General features: G+C 42.5%; 2 protein-coding genes across 16 annotated transcripts in view; one reads left to right on the top strand and one right to left on the bottom strand.

Moving 5' to 3' along the window:
- SYCP2L (synaptonemal complex protein 2 like) overlaps nucleotides 1-8,215 on the bottom strand; it is a 61,968-nt gene extending 53,753 nt beyond the window's left edge. For 9 of the 15 annotated variants that reach the window (XM_064476191.1, XM_064476192.1, XM_064476188.1 and 6 more), the window contains exons 1-5: nucleotides 5,992-8,205; nucleotides 5,535-5,559; nucleotides 2,860-2,945; nucleotides 2,660-2,748; nucleotides 650-684 (exon numbers count right to left, since the gene is read on the bottom strand). In XM_064476191.1, coding sequence (XP_064332261.1) covers nucleotides 650-684; nucleotides 2,660-2,748; nucleotides 2,860-2,945; nucleotides 5,535-5,559; nucleotides 5,992-6,096 — 340 coding nt within the window. In that variant the 5' untranslated portion in view covers nucleotides 6,097-8,205. Of the gene's footprint in view, nucleotides 1-649; nucleotides 685-2,659; nucleotides 2,749-2,859; nucleotides 2,946-5,534; nucleotides 5,560-5,991 lie in introns of all 15 variants that reach the window. The other 6 variants (XM_064476198.1, XM_064476199.1, XM_064476195.1 and 3 more) reach the window with 4 other exon arrangements.
- Nucleotides 8,216-17,106: 8,891 nt separating this feature from the next.
- On the top strand, nucleotides 17,107-23,460 carry GCM2 (glial cells missing transcription factor 2). Its single transcript, XM_031435203.2, has 5 exons — nucleotides 17,107-17,196; nucleotides 20,046-20,298; nucleotides 20,448-20,560; nucleotides 20,995-21,120; nucleotides 22,040-23,460. The coding sequence occupies exons 1-5, from the start codon at nucleotides 17,107-17,109 to the stop codon at nucleotides 22,943-22,945; spliced, it is 1,488 nt and encodes a 495-aa protein (XP_031291063.2). The 3' UTR covers nucleotides 22,946-23,460.
- Nucleotides 23,461-23,731: the final 271 nt, after the last annotated feature.

The raw sequence follows: 23,731 nt of genomic DNA, 5'->3' as shown, positions 1-23,731 counted from the left end.
ATAAAAATGACATTTCTGTATTTTATATTTTAGATGTATTAAATATTCATCAAAAGCAGCTTTGTCCAGTCTTAAGAAATACTTCTACTATAAAAATAAAATCCCTAGGTAAACTGTGGTATTCCATAGAAGAGAAAGAAGAACTCCACATATAAACATGTCTACACCTCCAACAATTTTAAGGGTAAAAAGCAAGTTGCAACTGGATAAGATGACATTTATAGAATGCTTTTAAAATTTGTAAAACAGTAATACATGTTGCTTGTGAATACACAGAGCAAAAGCAGAAAAATATGCTTGGAAATGGAAAACAAACCCAAGTCAAGGATTACCTCCACAAACGAAAAGGAGGATGGGGCAGGGGTGGACTCAGGGGCTTTACCTGTTACTCTGATTTATTTTAAAAAGGATTTGAAGCAAATGTAGCAAAATGATAAAATCTGACTAAGCTGGTGGGTGAGTAAAGGAGTATCAATTATTCTTTACAGTTTTCAGCATGCTTAACTCTCTTGTAATAAATTAAAAATAAAATCCTAATTTCTATTTTCAATGTGACCCTAATTTACTCCCCATAGTTCTAAGATGCTCATAAAACCCCCAATGTCCAATACTTAATATTTTAATATTTAAAATTTTAAATACTTCTTACCACCCACAGTCAAGATTGTCCTTGCAAGGTCTTTCCTGAAACATTTAGATAAATTTCATTTTACTGAAATGAACATAAATAAGGAAAACTTTACTATATCGGCATTAACATTTTAAACCAAGGAGTATATTTTTGCAACTATTTCAAATTCAGTATCAGCATTTCCTCAATGTCAAGAACACATTTTTATGGAAAAATTCTCAAGTTTATATACTGACTTTATACTTTTTAAAAAGAAGCTAGAGCTACCATTCATTCTGAGGTTCTAGTTCTCATTCTATAAAATAATTTCAATTTGATGATCTCTGAGGATTCATCAAATGCAAAGATTCTGGAATTTTCTAATAACCTCACCAGCCTGTGAGGATGTATATCCCCCCCCCCCCCCCAGTTTGACACCTGGAAGAAATGATACAGCAGGTGCTGTGGGTCTTTCCTATAAGCTTTTGGAACGGATTTTAAACACTGATCAATTTAAGATACAGATGGAATGGGATTAAAGTCATTACATTATTGCAACTAGACCCCCATACTGCCCACTCATTTAAGAATTTCGATTAAATGTTAACAAGTATGATACTGATCTTCTTTTAATGTCTGAAATAACCCCCATTTTAAAGACCTGTTATGAAACTCTGTAGCTTTCTCATAATAAATGGATTGATTTGTTACTTTTAAATAGAAGCCTTAAAACAGTACCACTGAGAGTTCTACTCAATTTTATGCTTGCAGATTTGACATTTGACCTAAAGTCCAGAACATTCCAGACTAGAACACACAATCAGGTAGGACCACTGCATTAATTTGGAAACTGAGGTGAAAATATCAGGTCAGCTGCTCTCCAGATCTAAGCACACAACTAAGGGTAATGATTAAACTAATGTATTCAATGACTACTTTGTAGGAAAAATTCAGAGGGAAAATGCATCCTGCAAAGACCAGTTAGATGGACAAACACAATGAGCTCCATGCTCACCAATCACCTCCTCAGGTCTACACTACGGCCAACTCACGGCCCCTCCTCTCCCAGTCCTGGCTGCACGTCACCTGATGGATGGTGTGCCACAGTGATGTCACTGACGCTGGTGACTGGTCAGCACAGCCATAGGTTTCAGTTCAAATTTCCAGAGTGCTGGTGTTCCTCTTGCCACAGTCACATGTGACAACCTCACGTCCAAATTTCAATGTCCCAAGAACAACATAATTGTGAGTGGGTCACCAAAACCTCCATATTCCATCCCTTTGAAAGCCATACATTCCCTATAGGTGTAGTTAATAGCCAGTAAGCTTTGAGCATCAACTCTCCATCAGGCAATGTGCTAATCCCCTTCAGTGGACTGCCTGAAATTGACCCATGCAATCATGCAATCACTCTATCAATCAGGTATTAATGTGGCTCCATTTCACAGATGAGCAGACTGAGGTATAGTGAGGTTACAACTATGATCTACATTACTATACATAAAATAGATAAATAAGGGCCTACTGTATAGCACAAGGAACTATATTCAGTATCTTGTAATAGCCTATAATGAAAAACAATCTGGAAAAAGTATACACATATGTATAACCAATCACTTTGCTGTACACTTGAAACTAACACAGCATTGTAAATCAACTATACTTCAATTTAAAAATTTTTCTTTAAAAAAGACTGTGATGTAGAGAAGGCAACCAGCTTAAGTAGCAAAACTAGGATTTGAAGCCAACTGATCTGGCACCAGTCTGTACCCCTTACATTCTCCCATGAATCACTAATTTTGTTCCTATGCACAATGAAAAATAATCTACAGCCTAAGAAAGCATTTCACCTCACGAAATTGATGTGAAAAAAAACCGCCCCGAACACCACGCTGCTAAAAAGAAGAGCTCAGCAGTCTAGTTTTCCCCCTCAGCTCAGGGCCTGATCTGAGCAGCTTGATGACTAAAGTAATCAAGCCATCAGGCCAAAGTGGAACAAAAACAGATTTTGCCCTGACGTCACCACCTAATTGAGTGAGGGTCACGTACATAAGACGACATGGGTCTTCTGACACGAGGAGCTGTTTTCTCTCTTCTCGAGGCACAGCTTGTAGAATGCAGTTCAAAGTCCTCAGGCCCTGGACGGAATTGAGGAAGGTGTTCACGGGGGAGAAACCAAAGAGACCTGGGCATGAGCATCTCCAAGGGGTCCAGGGCAACGGCTCTCAGGGTTGTTATTTGCAACTCACCTCCCGTTGGATCAAATGGTCCACAGCCTCTTCTGTCACCAGAAATCCCAAGGTAAATATGAAGGAGACCAACATCTGACTTTTCCCTGAAAGCGGAATTTTAGAGGAATCAAACCGCTGCTAAAAAGAATAAGGACATGATTCCTACACAGGGGGAGGCAAAGGCTGGAAAGCTGTAAGCAGTCAAGGTTTCAAAAACAATACAGTCGGGGTGAGGGACAAATTACAGCCTGCCTCCAGTTCGAGAACCCCCCCCCCGCAACAAGGCCACCATCAATTTGCGCAGCACAGAGCCCACCGCAGAAAACAGCAGCTGGACCTGCGAAGTGTGACTGTGATGATCGCATCTCAGGCAAAGCCACTGTTTGTGTCCAGACTGAGCCACGTGCCAAGGGCAGCTCCTGCACACACTTCCCCATTGTTTCTACACATTTCTTACACTTGTGTATTTTGCAAAAATAAAAATTTTATAAAGGTCTGAATGCTAACAGAAGTGGGAATTTTTAAGTAAATGGTTGGCCTTTATTAAACAGCTTAATCATAGAAACGTGAATGGCTACTTATATATCAGTACCTAGTAAACTAAAAAAACAAGGGATGTGGTCACACTTTATGCCTATTAATAAACTGTTATTTATGATTTCATTTATGCACTGTTTACAAAGACATAGACACAATACAAGCCTAAAGCCCCAGACTAAATCTGGGTAGAAGATGAAGGAAGAATAAAAACAGGTTGAATTCCTTGTCATGTATAAAGGAGAAATAAGCTGCTATCACACTGATGTCGATAATTAAATTAAGAGTAAGAACCAGAAGAATAAAACTAGGACAGAAGTCATTCAAATCACTGGAGAGAAGCTAATAGTGAACGAATATATAATCCATATAGCAAAGCACAAAGCAAAGGAATTATAAAAACAAAACACATACAATAAAATGTATCTTGGAACAAAAAGGAAGGAATAATTCTATCAATGGCAGGAGGAGGTGAGAAGGTGGTCACTGAAAACATCTTTGTACTTCAGAGAGAGTGAGATCAGACATCGGCTCTGTAGAGCCTGGACACTACCCGCCGGCCGCGTGCAAAGTGACACGTGAAAATCCGACCCTTGCAGAGAGGTCAGCACCCCTTGAGCTGGCCAGAGTGGGCTCCAAGCACAATCTGCTATTGCTACGGACTGAACTGCTTCCCCAAAAATTAATATGTTGACGCCCTACCCTGGAGGCGATGGTGTTTGAGATGAGCTCCTTTGGGAGGTGATTCAACTTAGATGAGGCCTGAGAGTGGGGTCCTCATCATGGGATTAGTGCCTTTACAGGATGCCAGAGAGTTGGCTTGCTCTCTGCCCTGTGAGGACACATTAAGAAGGGGGCTGTCTATAAGCCGGGATAAATTTCTGTTGATTAAGCCCCTCAGCCCGCAGGATTTTGTTACGGCCGCTGGGGCTAACTGATGCAGTCACCCAGAGCGGCATTTCCTCCACCCGGGGCCACGGAGTGACTGCAAGGATTATATAAACCTATTAAGTGGTCCAAACAACAACGATCGACTGAATAGAACTCTCTCATACATATTTTTGAAAAAATATGCTGTGTATATACACATTGTTGTTATCAACAAAAGACAAGCTTTTTTAAAATTTTTGTTTGTTTCACGCCTTTATTGTGATAGTTTATTTTTAAATGTTACAAAATTCAAAGTAGTTTTTACCACTATGTAGTTTATCGGCCAGTTTTAGAGACAGTAACTCTCACTTTTGGAGTTCAGAAAAAAATTGACTTGAAACTATTCCGGGAGGGGAGGGTATAGCTCAAGTGGTAGAACGCATGCTGAGCATGCAGGAGGTCCTAGCTAGGTTCAGTCCTTAGTACCCCCTCTGAAAAGAAATAAACCTAATTACCTTCTCCCCACCGCCCTGCCAGCCAAAAAAAAAAAAAAAAAAATTAAAATAATACAATGATAAATAATCTAAAATTTTTAGAAAAAGAAAGTATTAAGATCCCTGACTTAGATTATTGGGACCTCTTTTTAAGTCAACCAAGCACTGTGCATACTTAAGAAAAAATAGTTTTAGAAACTTAATTATCCTTTATTTATAAGATACCATTCACTGTAGAATGCAGTGTCAGTTTAATAACAACTTTTCAAAAGAAAAATAAAAAGATGGGCAGTAGGGGGGGGACACGTGCATTTAAGATGGCCCCAGTTTCTCTGCATCTTTGAATCCATGGTTTCATAATTCACAATGTTGGATTACCTTTAACATGAGCTAAATTGAACAAAATCATTGCTCTAACCTCCCAATTATCTACCTTTTGCACTGTTGAAAGACAGAAAGGAATCGGAATTGGCTCCAAGTTAAATCAGAAATAGCTAATTTTCACTGGTTCTGAATGACAAAAGTGACTCTCCATCCCTGGATGGAGCTAAATGGCCAAAGGGTGACTGGAGCAGCAAAACAGAGGTGCCCTGCAGGCAAACGAGTTATCCTGTACAACAAAATTCATCTCAGCATCACAATTTGACTACCGTAGATGGTCAATAAATCTAAATAAAGCAGTTAAACCCACTTCACCTTTATATACCATTTAGATAAATATTCTTTTCTCTGAACAACAATATTCTATTAATGAAAAGTAAACAGCCAATTAGTAGTAAATAATACACTTACCTTTACTACTTGTTCTGGAAATAATCTAATAAAAAGAAAGAAAAAGTAAAGCTCGTATTATTTTTAAAAAGCATTATAAATACAACATTATAAAGTACAATATTAATATATTAATGTTGATACTTCTCTAACAGGCAGAGGTTAAAGTTAACTACAGTAAAAAAAAAAAAATTCAGAGAACGTGTTTGACTGTCAATCACTTTATTAAAATCAGTGTATCATCCTCAATCAGGTGAATCACATATCTGAAAATAAATCACCTCATTTTCCCATATTTGTGATATATATTAATGTTTGTTTACTATCTCATATAATATTCTAATAATAAAATATGGTAGTCCTTTAGTAAAACCCATTATCTTTTAGTAAAACCAAACACAATTTTTATAAATAACTCAAAGATTCCTACAAATTACCAACGGTGTCTGCTCAGTGCCGCCTCTGCCCCCATCCTTACCAAGGCTGTGTCAAAGAAGTGTGTCGTCAGGTTAATCAGGGATGTGTCCAAGGCTAGATCTGCCGTGGTCAGAAATCCCGCTGTTCTTTCAAACCAGGAAACCATGTACACAAGGGAAGAAACACTGATGAAATCTCCCTGGCTGAGTAATTACCATGCATGCGATAAAAATTTCACAAGATAATTCCTTCACTAGGGCAAAATAACTTTCAAGACCTTTTCCCATTCCCTGCCATTTCAGTTCGGCCTGGCTCTGAGGATGCCACCTAGAACACTCCAGAATGGAACCAGACTGCTACAGAGTTGCAGTCAGTTCTCAGATACCAAGGAGCACTGGAGGCCTGGCCAGGACTGTCAACACCAGAGACCCATATAAAGAGGCTCCTAAGAGGTGGGATAAATGAGCCTCTCCACACAGGAGAAATTCCTGTTGTCTCAGAGGCTGCAGAAAACAAGCCGTTAAATAACAAAGGACATGCAGATTTTGAAAACTGCCCCAAAAGCATGAAAAGTGCTCCAAAAGCATGCTGGAGCAGTACACCTCAGGCCTGGCCACCTTTCTTCGGCTGAAAGCTTCCAGCTAATTGGAGATCTCTTTTCTGTTGGAACATATACCCAAGTTCATAGTACGTTTGCTAGAATTGGCATGAATTAAAATAAATTTATATAAACCCTCCTAAAACATATTTATTCAATTAAGTGAAGGCCATCTTTGGACCATTTTTGCTGAGATGAAAGAAAGGAAAGAAGAAAGATGAAATCCTGCATGCACAGTTAGAAATCACCAGTTGAACAAGGAGTTAGTAGCCTGAGTTTGTGATGAAGGATTCTCATAGAAGAGAGGCCTTGGGAAATTTGTCCACTTTGTCTACTTGGCCAAGAACCCAAGGTACCTGCTGAAGACCACGGAGAAACCCACTAATCCTCATTCTTTGCTGCACATTAGGAAAACCTGGAGAGCTCTGAAATGCCCCGATACTGGGACCCACTGCCGACCCAGTAAATCAGAACCTCTCGTGATGGGACCCACGCGGTGCTTCTTGTTCAAGCTCTCCAGGTTATTCTAAGCTACAGCGAGGGTTGCAAGTCACTGATTTTTCCCAGGTGATGTTTATCTCAAATCACACAGATATTTGCATTAGACTGAATCCTCCACCTCCTGAAGCAAACTTTTCTCCAACAGCCCAAGAGAAGAAACGTCCCTCTACATGGTAGAGATCACTGCTACAGCGGTATTTTCTCCCTCCCTCCATCCATGCTCAAAATTCTATGCTCTTAAATACATTTTTGTCATTATTCTATTTATTCCCCTAAATCCTGTCCTCTTCTCAGCCCCTCAAAATACATGGGTTGAGTATAGATTTAGAGAAGTGGGGGAAATGCCACGTTATTTGATCAAGACTTGGACTAGGAGGTTACTCTGAACCCATCTACGTACCATGACCAGACATGGTCTACCAGACGCACCGGCTGCGCCCACAGCTGCCCCACTACCAGAAGCCAGATGAAACCATTACTTATGGATGCAAGCGCTACGACTCATTAAGCCTTTGGTAAAGGACAAGCTACTTAATCCTCCTGGATCTTCAAGTACAGGGCCAAATATGTTCCTTTCTGTCGGAAATTCTTATCCTATAGAGAATAGCTTCCCAGCACTTTCTGCTGAGCCTGCAAACACAGAGGGCTTCAGAAGTATAAAATCTAGTATCCCATCCACTTTAATAATACCAATCTATTCTCCTTGGCCAAAACCACCATGAAATAATAGTATATGCTTTAGAATGTGTCTAAATTATGGTTATGGCATCTCCATCACCAACAAGAATTCCAATGGAGTGTGGAAATTCCTATTTGATTTCCAAATGCCTGTAGACACTTGATCTGACACTTTAAGCCTTGGAGGGCACTCAAGTCAAAACAGGAAATTCATTTTAGAGAAGATCCCAATTAATACCCCCTCAAATCAGCGTGAGCTTCCAAGGTACCCCTGGGACATCCCTGCTCCATTTCCTTCTGAGTTTTTGGAATTTTAGCTCTTTTTTCCTGTGTCCTGTTATCTGCATGAGTAAGTCTGTCAGGGAGCTAGATGGAGTTAAACAAAATGAAATATACACAGTCTGCATAAGTTCAGCCCTTGGATTTCCACTCCCCCCGCCCCCCAACTCCCCTGGCTGCAAACCCTTTTAAAGTCCCTGAGGATTAGGAAAGCCTGGAGTTTACGCTCCCTCCTCTGGAGGGGAAGCCCCATGATTAGAGGCATTTTACAGTTAAAAAAAAAAAAAAAAAAAAAGGGCAGAGACAGATCTCCTTGGCCAAACTGATTTTTTTTTCTAATTGAAGTATAGTCGATTTACAACGTGGTATTAGTTTCTGGTGTACAGCATAGTGATTCAGTTATACATATACATATTCCTTTTCATATTCTTTTTCAATATAGGTTATTTCAAGATACTGAATACTGTTCCCTGTACTCTACAGGACCTTGTTGTTTATCTATTTTATTTATAGTAGTTAGCACCTGCAAATCCTAAACTCCTAATTTATCCCTCCCCACGCCTTTCCCCCCCGGGGAACCCTAAGTTTGTTCTCTATGTCTGTGAGTCTGTTTCTGTTTTGTAAGTTCAGCCTGGTCTTGATAAATTTCAGGTACTAGAGTCCAGGGGGTAAATCAAAGATTTTATTACCAGCCGGATCACCCTTCTGCCCCTCTACCTACCCTCCTGTTCTCACCAATAAATAATCTCAGGGCTGAAAATGTTATGGAAAAAAGAGAACTGCAGTAAGAGATTTTGCAAACTCCACTTTGCTTCCAGGTGCCATCCTAAAGGCACACATCATGTTACCTTCTGATTTAAAAAAAAAAAAAAAAAAAAACAGAATAGATTTGCATAACTGGGGTGACTTAGAATAAGCAAAAAAAAATTTTGCCATTTGCTTTTTCACATTCAACCAGGATTTTAGAAAGCTGGAAAAGTGGGCTGTGGCAAGAGGAAGTATGTCCTGTCTTGTTCATCAACTATTAAAATAGTTAGTCGTGGGGGGAACAGTGTGTAATAATAGTCCATTCTCCTCATCCTGTATTTCCAAGTTAAACACACTAAAATAATAAAATGATGCTATTACTGCATTGGCTTGTCCAGGAGAGATTCTGGGCTGTATTTGACTCATTCCTGTACACTCCCCACGTACCCAATCCACCCAACCCCATGCACTGGGAAACATATGTCAAACTTAATTTTTGATTGGATATAGGCAGTCAGCATCAGTACCAATTACTTTTCCAACTTTATTTCACAGGAACAGAAAATATCAAACCAGGCAACTCAATCCACTCTAGTTCTTTAGGGTACCCAAATGTACACAAAACTAAAATGGGACACTTATCTTTGGGATCAGTCCTTGCTGAATTAGCAAAGGCTCATCTTCTTTGAGGCCATCAATGAAGAATCGCTGAATACATTTCAGCAACAGTGAAACATGCTGAAATTCATTTTTATCCAGTTCCTAGGAATTAGACCACACGAAGTTTAAAACCTTACATATAATTACCCTTCAGTTTTCTGGTTACAAAAGAAAACCTACTTGCCTTACTTATTAATCTGTCAAGATGGTGTAGTAAAAGATGATTATATTTTTGAGGAACGTGGCGCTCTCTCTGTCGAAAATATTCTTTTATTTTCCGAAATCCTTCATCATGGAATGCATCAGTAATAAGTGACTGAAGCTGGAAAATTCGTACTTTAAAAATTACTATTTTTCCCCAAGAACAGTTATCTCATAGTAATATTTCTAATGATCCTTATCAATAATAATTTAGTGCAAAAATAATAGAGGGTAAATACAGAGTTATAGCTTGAACAGTAAATAATCACGGAGACAGTAGTTGAGTTTGTTGACTTAAGATTGTAGTTTGCAAAATGTGGTTCCTGGACCACCAGCAGCATGAGCACCACGTGGAGACTTGTTAGAGGACTCAGAAACCCTGGGGGGTGGGGCCCTTCAGATGAGTCACAGCATGCTAAAGTTTGAGAACAACAGATTTAAGAGAAAACTACACCTGGAGAGGCACATATAGCTCAAGTAGTAGGGCGCCTGCTTAGCATGCACAAGGTCCTGTGTTCAATCCCCAGTACCTCTTCCAAATATAAATAAATAAACCCAATTACCTCCGGCTCATGAAACAAAAGAAAACACCTGAATTTACAGGTATCTCTGGGTGAAGAGACTTTAGCCTTAGTAATGTTAGAAATTGCAAAACACTATAAGATTCAAGCCTATTATCATTTGTTAAACTACAAAAATGATAATAGAAGAACATGAGTTCAACACTAATAAGTAGTTAACGGAAGCTGATAAATATGCAAATTGCCATGGTGAACGGAATTGATCTTTTCTGCCAGAAATATGTCTTAACCTTCAAAGTATGTACACTTGAATAACAGAAATGTCCTTAAGTATCTGTATGATAAAAGATAAGATTCTTTTTTTTTTAAAAAAAATTCAATCTTGGGGGGAGGGTATAGCTCAGTGGTAAAGTGCATGCTTAGCATGCACAAGGTCCTGTGTTCAATCCCCAGTATCTCCATTAAAAAAAAAAAAATAAAAAATAATAACTAGCAAAAAAAAAAAAATCCAGCCCAATTACAGGCTAAATTACAATATACAATATTACTTTAATGAGTCATTTTTCTATATACAGCCTAAAATTACACTTATTCTTAATATTGACTTAAATGGGAATATAGCATTTGAAATTTAACACTTAAGCTGAATATATTCTTTTTCTTTTTTTTTTTTTTTTTAACTCTTTTTTGTTGTTTGTGGGTTTTTGGAGAGGGGGAGGCAGTTAGGTTTATTTATTTATTTTTAATGAAGGTACTGAGGACTGAACCCAGGACCTCATGCACGCTAAGCATGCATTCTACTACGAATATATTCTTTTTTAAGTTACCACGCAGTAAGCCTTATTGTTCCAGGTGCGTTAAGTGTTGAGTAATGTTCTCATTTAACCCTCAACACCACTCTAGCGGTTAGAATCTTCATCTGGGGGTAATGATAGCAAGGCTGGGAAAGGTTAAGAGTTTGGGTTCACCCAGCTGAGATTCACCTCATTCTCTGTGTCCCCAATTCAGGCTTCTGCCTGGTTTCTCTATACTCACAGCAAATCCAAACTATTTGCCTGGGTCCGCAGGGCTCTGTGTGATTTGATCTCTGTCAATTTCTCCTGCCTGACTTCCCTGCTAATGAGTCCTAAGATAAGTCAAACTCTTCCTTGCCTCAGGGCCTTTGCACTGGCTATTCTATGCTAGACCGCTTCTCCCCACCACTTACTACCTTCTGGCTCCTTGTCACTCTTCATATCTCAGCTTTGGTTTCACCTTTTTAGATAGGTCTTGCTCCAGGACCTTATCTAAATTAAGCTAAGTGCCTCTCTCCACCCTCAATTATTCCTCCATCACAACACCCTGTTCTTTTCTTCCTTCTACCTTACTTTGGTTGGTAATCTGTCTCTGACTCTCTGCCAGCCTGAAATCACCATGAGGGCAAGAATTGTGTCTGTTTTGTTCAGTAATGTCTACCTCCACCTAGAGTGGTGCCCGGTACAAGACAGCTTAGACTAGGATATTAGTAGGGTAATCAAAGGTAAAATTGACAAGACATGGCGATAAATTGGATGTGGGGGTATAGGGGCGTAGGAGAAGCAAAGAGGATTTCTCTGCCTCTGGCTTGAGGAACAATTGTGCTGATAGCCCAGGGAACACAGAACTAGACAGAGCACACACACAGAGAACACAAAATGAATGTGATCTTTACATAGAGAGCATCCTTGTCCATTCCACTCCCATCCTTTTCCTGAGAAGACGGCAAAACATCTTCCTTTTCCTGTGTACACAATAAAAATGTTTTTTTCTCAAATTTCATTTCAAATGTATCTCAAGTTTTAAAAAAAAATAAATAAAGTTTCATATTGTTTTTCCCAACAAAACTTTTTGTTGGGTCATGCCACTCACTGATTATAGGTCTAAGAAAGACACTACTTTAAAAAAACAAACAAAAAACAATTTTATCCAACCGTCTTTTAGCACTGTCTATGACAAATACAAACCATCACAAGAAGCAAAGCAATCACTGTAATAAACAATCACAAAATAGACAAATTTTAACTCTATAATTTATGAATATAAAATAGAAAAGACTTTGAATTAACGAGCTGTTTTTAGAATGAGAGCTTGTAAATTTTTTTAAAGTATGTTTCAAGTCCAGTCATGAATTTAAGCTCTATGTTTCTGACATGAATTCTAAGTGTGACTCTAGGATTGAAACTTCAAGGATCAAATATCAGCCACAATCACAAGAAAAGTTACAAAACATTTAGTAATAGATTGTTACCTATTTTCTTCAAGAAAGTGATCCCTGGTTTACCAATCTGGTTTTCACAGCACATGCTACATTAAATAACAGCATTTCTTCTGCTCACTTCATCCCAACAATTAAAGTATAATACAAAAATGTTTAAATCTGTTCTAAAAGCATTAAAAAAAAATCTAGCTTGAGCTAACAGTCCTATATGTACTTGACCAAAATCCTTAAATGTCAACGTATTTTACAGTAATATCATTATTCGTAAATATGAAAAATACAGTTAATTCAAAGACCCAAATCCCGACTTATTTTTTTCACCAACACTGTATTCAGTAAAACGAATAGTAAAAATTAGCACCAGAAGTATCAATCCACCCCCGACCCCAACCCCGACACCGGCGCGGTGGGCGTCTTGGGGATTAGCAGGTGCCGAGCGGCAAACATAAGTAGAAGCGTTTGGGGCCGTAGATCTGGGGTCCAAGTGCAACTTCATTGCACGAAACCGGGCTGGGAAAACATCCCAAGCAACTTGAAAAGAACCATCTCATTGCCCTCCAAACATTAACTTTCCAGTTCCGCCTTCCCGAACGCTTTATTTGCAAGGCACCGGAGGTTTCTACCCTGCCTCACTGTCTCACTGAGAGCTGCCTGAACTCCAAGCAAACCGAAGGGGGCTGAAGCTCCCAAGGGCCCCCGAAGGGCTCTTGCCTCGGCGGCCTGGGATTGTAGGGGGCGCCGGGTCTCTGCGCGAGCACGCGAGGCTCTGAGCCCAGAGTGCGATGGACGCGGGCCCCCGGGACCCCTAGACCCGCGTAGAGAAGGCGGGGTTCGACGGGTCCCCGGGGCCTCCGGAGCTCACTCACCTCCCGCATCCCGAGGCTCCCGGCCGGACGCCGCGCACCCGGACCGGGGCGCGCTCTGCGGCTGCGCGGCGCTCTGCCTCCTGCGGTTCCGCCGCCCGAGGCCGGGCGGGTGGGGAGGGGCTGCGGCGTGGGCCCGGGCAGCTCGCGTCTCCAGGGTTCCCAGCTTCCCCGGAACTCTAATGAACACACCTGCCCCTGAAAGTCCTGTGTTTGCGGAGCAAGAAACGCTGGCGAGTTAACTAGCAATCAAGGTCGGGCCACCTGGGCGCGTGCACGCACACACCTTAAGAGAAAGCGATTACACAAAAGAGGTGAACACGTCGTTTACACCTTCTTTATCTGCGAAATTCGAAACTGACAGGTGTCCCCTTTGCAAAAGCGGGCAGTTTTCTCTCCGCCTTTAACAGCTGGTAGAGCTGGTTTTGATCCATTGATATTGATATAGACTGAAATTCAGATTTCCCCAGAGGAAGCAGACTTGTACCTGAAATTGTTAATTTATTCCTGATAACACAAAAGAAGGGTTTTAAAAATATACCTTGCTGTACTCTGTCAAAATAAAATAAAAAAATAAATATTTTCATCCAATTTGCTTGTTTTCTGCCCACTTCCTTTACCCCTACAAGAATGCGTACCAGTGGCCAGGTTTAGGCCGACAAGAGGTCTGTTAGGTGAATACAGTAGCAAAAATAAAGTGGACTGGAGTTTTCTTGAAAAAACACTCAAACAAAAAGACCCCTCAAATCCAAACATTCCTTGTAAAAGTCAACTTGTATTATGAGTAGATACTATGGGTATTTTGTGTCATGAAGATATTTGATTTACAGAAGATATTTGTTTACATCAAAACGAAACATAATATAACCAGAATCTCTGCAAGTCAGCCCAGGACTCTGAATGTGCCTCCAGTCCATTCAAATGGTACTTACTTTAAAGCTCACCATATCCATTTCCTGGCAAATACGATGTAAATATACTTACATTAATTTACCTATTTTAATCTAAACCAAGCAAATTCAAAACCCTCTTACTTTGCTTTTGAATTAATAGACTTTTACAATTTCAAAATAGTAATCAAGGAAGAGCAGCTGTGAATAAAGTGTTCTGAATCAATGCAAATATTAGTGCAGGAAAAACTGCAGGACAGCAACATATAATAATCAAATACAGTTTAAATGCATTTTATTTTAGAGAATAAAATAGGTAGTATAATAATAGAATGGAATATATAATGAAATGAAAGTTCTCTTAATATTAGTTTAAAAGTTTAATCGATTATTTTCAGACTTTGGGGGGAAAATATGTCCTTTCAAACGACTTGGTTGTTAACACTCCCAAAAACTCAGGAGAAATTAAAGATAACATCACAGACAACACCATTTATTTATTTTTATTTTGTTATATTTTCACTTTGATTAGCTTCTTTTACTAACATGTTTTACCCGGACATAATTTTAGGGCAACTTGAAATATATATTCTAATTCTGCTCAAACTAAATATGGTGGAGACTCTACGATATTTCTTTGGACACTAGAATTCATTTAGGAAAAAAAGTATTTGATTAATTGATTTGGCTTTAACTTTTAAAAAAAGTACTTACTTATATTTTTGAAGGGTAAGGACTCTAGGAACATTCCAAAATTACAGAGATGAGAAATAGTCTAGCAAATGATTACAGTAAGACCAAAAATTAGTTTCTATGCATTCTTAGAGGTGGTTTTAAGTTATTTTTGAAGTTATGTTAAGAACACTTTGAACAGTATATTATCTTAAACTTCACAACGATTTGTAAAAAAAGGAAGAAAGAAAAGCAGTATCAATAATTTTAACGTTTGAAAAACAAAAAACTCAAAAAAGCAACCGAATGACAGGAGTTGCCGAGACCTTCGGTAGTCGGTCAATATGATGAAAGTCTGGATGAAAGCAATAGGTGAAGAGTGAACGCATTTTCCTCCCAGACCTTCTGTGAGAGTGATTTTAATCTGGAACGTAGACCGACACGACCAAGAGAGGGGAGGTTAGGGGACGAACTAGTCATTTTCTTGTTTGAGGACTTTGCGCCTCTGCCTCGGGGGAGAATCCCAGCTTGAAACTAGAGAAAAGAAAATTCGTGGAACTGCCCAAGACCGGTTTTTCCCCGTCTCTGCCGGTCTGCTGCCAACGGCTAGCGGCTCTGAACTGCACTTCACTGTTGGATTGACTTTTCTAACAAACCCGATTGTGCCCTTAACCTGGGAAGTAAGAGGACCAGGAGCTGGAAGAGGGTCGCTTCCTGAAGTTATAGGAGCGCATTTGCTTTTCCTGCCTTTTGCCAAAGGAAAAGGCTGTAATCCTGCAGGAGACGCTGGCCTGGGTCCCATCCGGGCCGGGTCCCACGCAGCATCAGTCCGCGCGCCCGGTGCGCGCTCAGAGATGCCGAGGTCCTGGGCGCGCGGGTCTCGGGATTTAGCGGGATGTAGGTTCCCGAGCAGCCCGTAACACTGATCCGCTTTTAGAGGCCAGCTTTTCTCTGGTTATGGCTGGGAACCGGAGCGTGCCGCCCGCAGAACAAAGGCTCAGGGAATAAACTCCGGAAACCCACCTTTCCTCGCCGCCCAGGGAGGCCAAAGAGCGAGTTAAGTCACTTCAATCTGTTTCTTTTATTGGGCGCTTCTAATCACCCTAATGAAGTGATGCACAGGTGAAGAAGGCTTGGTCTCAGCCCTGCGGAGCCCACAGCGACCTACGCTCTCTCCTGGTCCCTGCAGTCTGCGAAAAGCCTCTGTATATGGAATGGGTGTAAATACGGTTTTGTCGTGGAATTTCCACAATACCAATGGAGACGATTTTTTTAAGGGTCCTTTCAGGTGAATGGAGGCTGAAAACTCACCAAGCCCCAAACCCTCTTTCAAAAAGTTTAGGGAACAGGCTAAGAGTTTTTTCGGGAGGTTGGGGCCGCAGAGTTCACCCCCCCCCCTTCCCCAAGCTCATCTCCCGCACCTTCTCCCGGTTAACTTTCCAGGACTCTCTTCCCATTGGGCCAGGTCCCTCCGCAGTCCCTGGGAGCACGTGTGCTCCTAGGCCAACGAGGACACGGGGACCTTTGGCACTCCCTCGGATGGCCTTCCTCTCCTCCGCCCCCAAATGAGCACAGACTCCCGAACACGCACAACAGCTACAACGAAAGCCCGGGAGTACAGGCCCAAAGAGGGCCGGTCCCAGAACTAGCTGGCGTGGACGCGTCTACCCAGACGAGGGCGCGCCGTAGCCCACGTTCTTACAGGTGGTTCCCCAGTTGCCTGGGAACTGAGGATTGGCCCTTAGAGGGCTTTGCTGGAAAGGCTGTCTCAAAAGCCTCCCTTAGATCCAATCCGAAACCCCAGAGGCGGGGCGCGGTGAGGGAAAAAAAAAGAGAGCGGCATTAACCTCCCCCCGCCCTGGCCGGTCTTGACTTTAGTTTCCCGTTACCCCAAGGGCTGAGGTCAACCTACCCCTCTGTTCCTAGTTCTGCCCGGGAGGAGGTGACGGGCCTTGCTGGTGCCTGAAACGTGGATGCTGGCGGGCGAGCGAGGAAAGGCGGAGCAGGAGTTGGGTGGGGAGTGGGTTGCGTCTTTATAAACCTGCGGGCAGCTGGTGGGCGCTGGCGCTGCGCTCCGAGTGGAGGCTTTACAGCATCGCGTCCAAGAACAGAGCTCCGCCCGAGTACTTAACCACCCTTGTCCGCCGCTTCTGGATTTCTGAATCTCTCTCTCTCTCATTCCCCCTTCCTCCCTCCTTCCTTCCTTCTTCCCCTCTGTCTCTGTCTCCCCTTTCTTTTAAAACGGGGGAAAAATCACCTTGCGCACCTCTAGTTTGTTTTTCTTCCGTCTTTCAGAACCCTTGGCAAAGAGCGCTAGCAAGAAGGGCCAGATGCCGGCGGAGGCGGGGCAGAAGGCGGACTGTGCCTGCTCCTACGGGATGAAGCTCAGTTGGGACATCAACGATCCGCAGATGCCTCAGGTGCGTGAAACCCCTCGCGCGGCGCTGTCCATCCAAAAAGGAAGGATGGCTTTTAAGTCCTTGTAGACACTGTGGACAGACCCCCTACTTCCAAACACACATCCCTGAGAGCTCAAATGTACACATGTACTCTACAAACGGCAGAATTGGGTTTAAAGATGTGTCTTCTCCCACCTCTTTCCTCGAGCTTGTTTGAAAACACACAGAAAGCAGCGGGAACTGTCAATCAGGCTCCAAATTCCTCGTCGCCTGGCGGCAGCCGGACACCTTATCCCTCACTTTCTTTTAATTAAGGTAGAAATCAGGCGATTCTCTTCCTATCCATTCTTGGAGACCCACAAGAAACGTAGTGGGGAGAATCTCAGGGGTTGTAGATACCGCTGCTGCTCACGCAGCAAAACTGTGAGATACGGCTGCAAACCATGGTCATCGAATCTTAAACTGCACGACTTGGGCTGTTTATCCAGACGCCGGGCTCCTGGGAGGCTCCATCCTCATGCCAACGAGCATACGGGGGCCCGGAGATCCTCTGGAATTCCGCTTTTGGACGCAACTTCTGAGCTTGCTTCTCTAATGACAAGGAAATCGCTGTCATCCGTTTAGGGTGAATTTGTCTTATTTTGGTTTGTTTTAATGGAACAAAGGGGTTTGGAGCCAAGTCCAGGGAATGAGCTGGCCAGTTATGCTTGGTCATACTGGTTTGGGACCAAAACTGCGAAGTGACTTTAAAGTCCTGGGTGTTGGTGGAGGGAGAGTAGGAGCCGCCTGGCAAGCATTTGCAGAGGTGGACTTTGGGCGATGCTGTGGTACAGGGCTGAGTGACCTGTCTTTTATTCATCATCTACTACATGCCATACAGGTGTTCAGATGGATAGCAATTCATTTGCAAGGTTGTGTAACCCCTCAAAGAAATCTGTGCTTTGGGGGGTGTATATATTTGTAGTAAGTTTATTTGTTTTAAAGTCTGCCTGCTTTCGGGGCACAGTGCCATTTTTGTGAAAGTGGACCACAGTACAGGAAAGGCATCATGTTTTCATTGACTTCTGTCCATGTAAATCTTCACAGGGAAATATCTAGTCTTGCATTTTAGAAAAATCTCATCTTGACCAAGCAAATAATGGAAGGATGGCTCCTCTCTCAAGCATTTTCTAGATTTCCCATGTAGATGTGAATTATTTTTCCTCTGGGGGATTGGTTCTTAAGCAGGGAGTGTGTGTGACATCTCAAAAGAGGCAGGTGCACTGGGCTATAGGAAAAGAACTGGAGAAAGAGGACCCTAGCCCTGCTCCGGCTAACCCACAGAGGAAAAACTCAAAATAGCTGTCCGACCTTGAGACAGTTCCTGAATTTGCCTGAGTCTCAGGCTGCTCACCTGTCATCAGGTGGTGGAGTTAGATAACAATCTTAAACTCCTGTCCAGATCTTCTGCTGCGTTCAGCGTGTGTGTGCTTGTCTGTGTGCATGTGCTCCCCTGAGCCAAAGCAGGAGAGCAAATGAAACCCAATCCAGAGTCCTCCATTCTTGTTTGAAAATGCAGTCTCTGGGGCTCATTTTCAGCATCACTACTTTGGTACCTGGTGTGAGATAACGTCACAATCTAGATAATGCATAATATGGACAAGGACTTGCAATGAATAAAGCAGCGCTCCGTATTTTAGATGTAACATTATTTTAGCCACGCAGCTCTTTGTTGGAGAGACTGACACTCTGCATTGCTCTGGGGAGAGGTCCAGTGCCCGGCAGGCTTCCACCCAGTGCTCAGGTTTACCTGGATGGTGAGGCTGTCATCGCGATGTCCTTGTAAACCTGGAGGGCTAAGTTGGGAGGATGGAGAGAAGCTGTTCCTGTCTCTCTGGTGTTGCGCTGGGTATCACTGCTGATGTGACTGAATGGCTTGGGAGAGAGCCAAGAGCTTTTGAAGAAAAAGCTCTGGGTAGAAGTAGAGATATTTACAGGTGCAACTGTATGTCTGTGATAGAACTTTCCAATCACTTTTGGCCCTGGCACTTTAATACTCAATTTGATATCATATGATATCACTTATATGTGGAATCTAAAATATGATACAAGTGAACATATTTACAAAACAGAAACAGACTCACAGACATAGAAAACAAATTTATGGTTACCAAAGGGGAAAGGGATGGGGAGGGATAAATTAGGAGTTTGGGAGTAGCAGATATAAACTACTATATTAAAAAAAAGGAAAACAACAAGGTCCTACTGTATAGCACAGGGAACTATATTCAATATTTTATAATAATCTATAATGGAAAAGAATATGAAAAAGAATATATATGTATAACTGAATCACTTTGCTATACACCAGAAACTAACACAACATTTTAAGTTAACTGTACTTGAATTAAAAAAAAACCCACTTAATCTGAAATATTTTCAACATTTTAACACACCAAGTAGTGGTATAACATGATGGTTGGGAGAACAGTCTCTGGAGTCAAACTGCTCCGGGTCAAATCCTAGAGACAGGTCTTACTGGCTGTGCGACCTTGGGCAAATTAATGAACCTCTCTGGCCTCCATTTACTATTCCATTAAATGGGGGTAATGACAGTACCTGTTGTCTGTATGCATTATGAGGACTAGATGAACTACGCAGCGCTTTTAGAACATAAGCGCTATATTGACACCAGTTTATAGCCAGTTGTCAGAAAGGCACACACAGGATGCCCGACCTTCCGTGAGAGCACCGTTTCTGGGTTTGACAACATTTCTGGAATTAAAGAGACTCCCTCTTGATTCCAATGTGCTTGGGCAAAATGAGAACCGGGATGTGCCGGGTTTGGGCTTGATCAGCCTGACCGCGCCTCCTGCGGTGCGCCTCTCCAGGAGCCAGCCCACTTCGACCGCTTCTGCGAGTGGCCCGACGGCTACGTGCGCTTCATCTACCGCGGCGACGAGAAGAAGGCGCAGCGCCACCTGAGCGGCTGGGCCATGCGCAACACCAACAACCACAACGGCCACATCCTCAAGAAGTCCTGCCTGGGCGTGGTGGTGTGTGCGCGGGGCTGCGCCCTGCCCGACGGCTCCCGTCTGCAGCTGCGACCTGCCATCTGCGACAAGGCGAGGATGAAGCAACAGAGTGAGCGCGGGGGACAGGGGACGGGGGTGGGGGTGGGGGGGAGGGTTCTGCAGAGGTGAGGTCCCTCTATCCGACCGATTTCCCTTTTCTTCCTCCCAAGGGGGCTGGGGTCGGGTTGTTAGGAGTACTTCTCCCCTTTGGCTTTGCAGAGAAGGCCTGCCCTAACTGTCACGCGGCTTTGGAACTGATCCCCTGTCGCGGGCACAGCGGATACCCGGTAACCAATTTCTGGAGGCTCGATGGCAACGCGATATTTTTTCAGGTAGGTGAGGGGTCACCACAGTTTGCGATGGACGTTCTCATCATGCCATAGGGACCAAACCACCTGCCCCATGCCTTAGGAACTCTGGACCAAAACAAATACAGCTCTGGGGGGCCAGAAATACATGCTGGGGGTCCCAGGGCCTTATCAGGGTCCTAGGAATTGGTTCACCTACTGTGTGCTCTGTCACTGCCAGAGAGTCAGCCGATTTAGAGTTATGGTTGTTTTCATAAGGTAAGAGGACTGTAAGGTCATCTTTTAAGATGTCTATTATTTACACAGTTTTATTTGTTGGAGAATTTTTTTCCCCTGTCATTTTGAAAAACAAACAAACAAACAGCAACTTGGGATGCTGGGAAAGACGTATTCAATTTTTAACCACATTTGCCAGCTTCGCTCAGAGGAACACGTGATTCATTGCCTTATTCACGCAGGCCAAGGGAGTTCATGATCACCCCAGACCGGAGAGTAAGTCAGAGACAGAAGCTAGAAGAAGCGCCATCAAAAGACAAATGGCTTCTTTTTACCAACCCCAGAAAAAGAGAATTCGAGAACCTGAGGTAACGGGGAGCTGACATTACACTAGGGTCTGTGTTCATTTTCATCACACAATACACTGATCACTATGTAAAATACGAATGTCATACTTTAAATGGTTTTATTTTATGTGACAATTATCTCTAACAAAATGTCATTCAGTCAATATTTTGGATAAAGATTCTAAACCCTTTTTCTTCTTGAGAAAAAAAAAATCAGACTGTCTCACAGTCAAGGGCAGAGTGAGGGTGTCTGCTGACATCCTAATGCGAGGGCAATTACCCAGTGGTTGTACAGAAATAGAGGCGGACCAAAGAGTTAACAATGCATCCTTGAGAGGGTCTTTTACATTATTTGCATAGAACAGATAAAACTCCCTTGGGCAACTGGATCCAGTTTGGCTTTTCAACCAATGTATGCCAAGCAGGCAGCGTATTAGTCTGGGGATGGGAGACACTGGCATTGAGCAAGTCTAGGCACCAGACCCCTAGGGTCTAAGAGTTTTACACATTAATTGGTCACAAAAGACTTAAGAGGAAGTTACTGTTTTTGAGTCTCATTTTAAGTAAGGAATCTGAGGCTCAGAAAGGTTAAGTCACTTACTGAATTCACGAGGGACCTTCAGGATTTGAACCCTGGTCTGCGTCAGACTCCTGCTATTGTGCACATAGTGTGGGGAGAACAGGGCCATCGGCCACGCAGACCCACCCTGCCCAGCCACCGAGGACCCTCCTTGTTCAGCAGCATGGAATTCATGCCTGAGCTCAAGCTGTGAAACTCCTGGCCCACGTGCCCAAATCATGTTTCTGAGCTCACAACGCAGAGCCCACCAACTGGAAGTTTGCTATTTGGTTGGTTGGTTACAGGTGAGGGTGTCCATGCAATTGCATTCTTTATTTACAAATAAAAATTTGTGTCTTTTTTTTTTTTTTTTTTTTTTAGGCAGGAGAGAATCAAGACGACAGCGGACATTTTCACCACATACATCCCCTGGAAAATCCAGAGGAGTTTGATATAATACCTGACCCTGGCTTCCCTGTTCCAGGACAGCCTTGCTTTTCCTTTCCAAACTCGGATGCTTACAAAGCTACCTGTGACCTAGCCACCTTTCAGGGAGACATAGTACCACCCTTTCAGAAATATCCAAATCCAAGAGTCTATTGTCCTGGTTATGCAAATTCGAGCCTGTATCCCGCTCTTTATAAAGATTCCAACAATATCCCTAATGACACAGACTGGCTTCATCTGAACGCACTACAATATGATGTCAACTCATACAGCAGCTTCGAGAGAAGCTGTGATTTCACCAGTAAACAGCATGGCTGGAAACCAGCTCTTGGAAAACCCGGCCTTGGGGAGAGGACTGACCATGGACAGTTCCAGGCTGTGGCCACTCGCCCTTACTTCAACCCGGAGCCTCCCTGCAGGTATCTCACAACTCCTCCACCAGGTCCTCCAGCCCTACAGACAGTGATCACCACCACCACCAAAGTGTCCTACCAGGCCTACCCGCCCCCTGCTCTGAAATACTGTGACACGGTACGGGAAGTTAAGAGCCTTTTGGGCTGTAACTATGCTTCTGAAAACACCCAACTGTCCATCTACCCAGAAGCCTTGGACCTTCCAGCTACTGTCGCCATGGCAGCCTCTCCAACGGGGTCACTTCCTCTGAAAATTCCCGGAGATTGCAGGGCCATCAGACATACTCTGCCTTTTCCTCAGGAGTCAGTGCCCTCCCGGGTGGACGGAGCAGAGACCTGGGATGTGTGTCCATCTGGACTGGGGTCTACAACTGGTTACTCAGATAGAGATAGTCCATTCTTGAGCTATGACAATGAGGACTTCTGAACAACAGTCCTGGGCACATTGTAATATTGGTCTCCAAGCGGGTGGTGGAATGTGACCTGCAAACTAGCCCTTAAGTTGGGAGATTCATTTAGCATGCAAAGAAATATATATGTTATAATACATACATACATATATATATAAATAGTAAAACCAATGATCAGTTGAGTAAATTATAGGTTGGGAAAATGTTTAGCTAGTGTAGGGAAATTTTTCACAGCATTTTGAAACCCTTTATAGTACATAGAACTAGGTCTGGACTGTGACTGTCCCAGATGAACAAATAAGCAGACTGGAGACCATGAACGTTAACGAGCTGAGCTCACCTAGTTTGTTAGCTGGAGAAGAAGTTATGAACCCTGCTTCTCACCCTAAGCCTTTCCCCACTGAATCACAGTAGGGAATTTCACAAATCTTTATTTGGCCCTTAGGGGTTGTCAAAATAGCTTGGGGAAGAAATCTTATCTCGTGAGTCATTTCATAAGACTTTTATTTAGCATTTAGAACCTGTTAAAATAACTTCAGGAAGTAACTTTGATCATTTTATCTGCACAGTATGTATCTGCAGCTTTTTAAGAGATCTACAATGTTGCAATGATCAAGCGCAGTTGTTTTTAAGATAATTTTGTTTTCCACTATCAGCTGAATAACTTTGCTTTTATTGTTGAATGCTTTCCTAACAGAGACAGCCTAAGAATGATGATGTGTATTTAATGGTTTCAAAATTAGAATTGAGATGTTTTACTCAAATATAGCTTTACTGTTCCTTTGTTACACCTCATAAATGCA

This window comes from Camelus dromedarius, chromosome 19 (genome assembly GCF_036321535.1).
Source record: "Camelus dromedarius isolate mCamDro1 chromosome 19, mCamDro1.pat, whole genome shotgun sequence".
NCBI classification, from domain to species: Eukaryota; Metazoa; Chordata; class Mammalia; order Artiodactyla; family Camelidae; genus Camelus; species Camelus dromedarius.
Note: the sequence above shows the minus strand (reverse complement) of the source record. Positions and strands in the feature narration are given on the sequence as shown.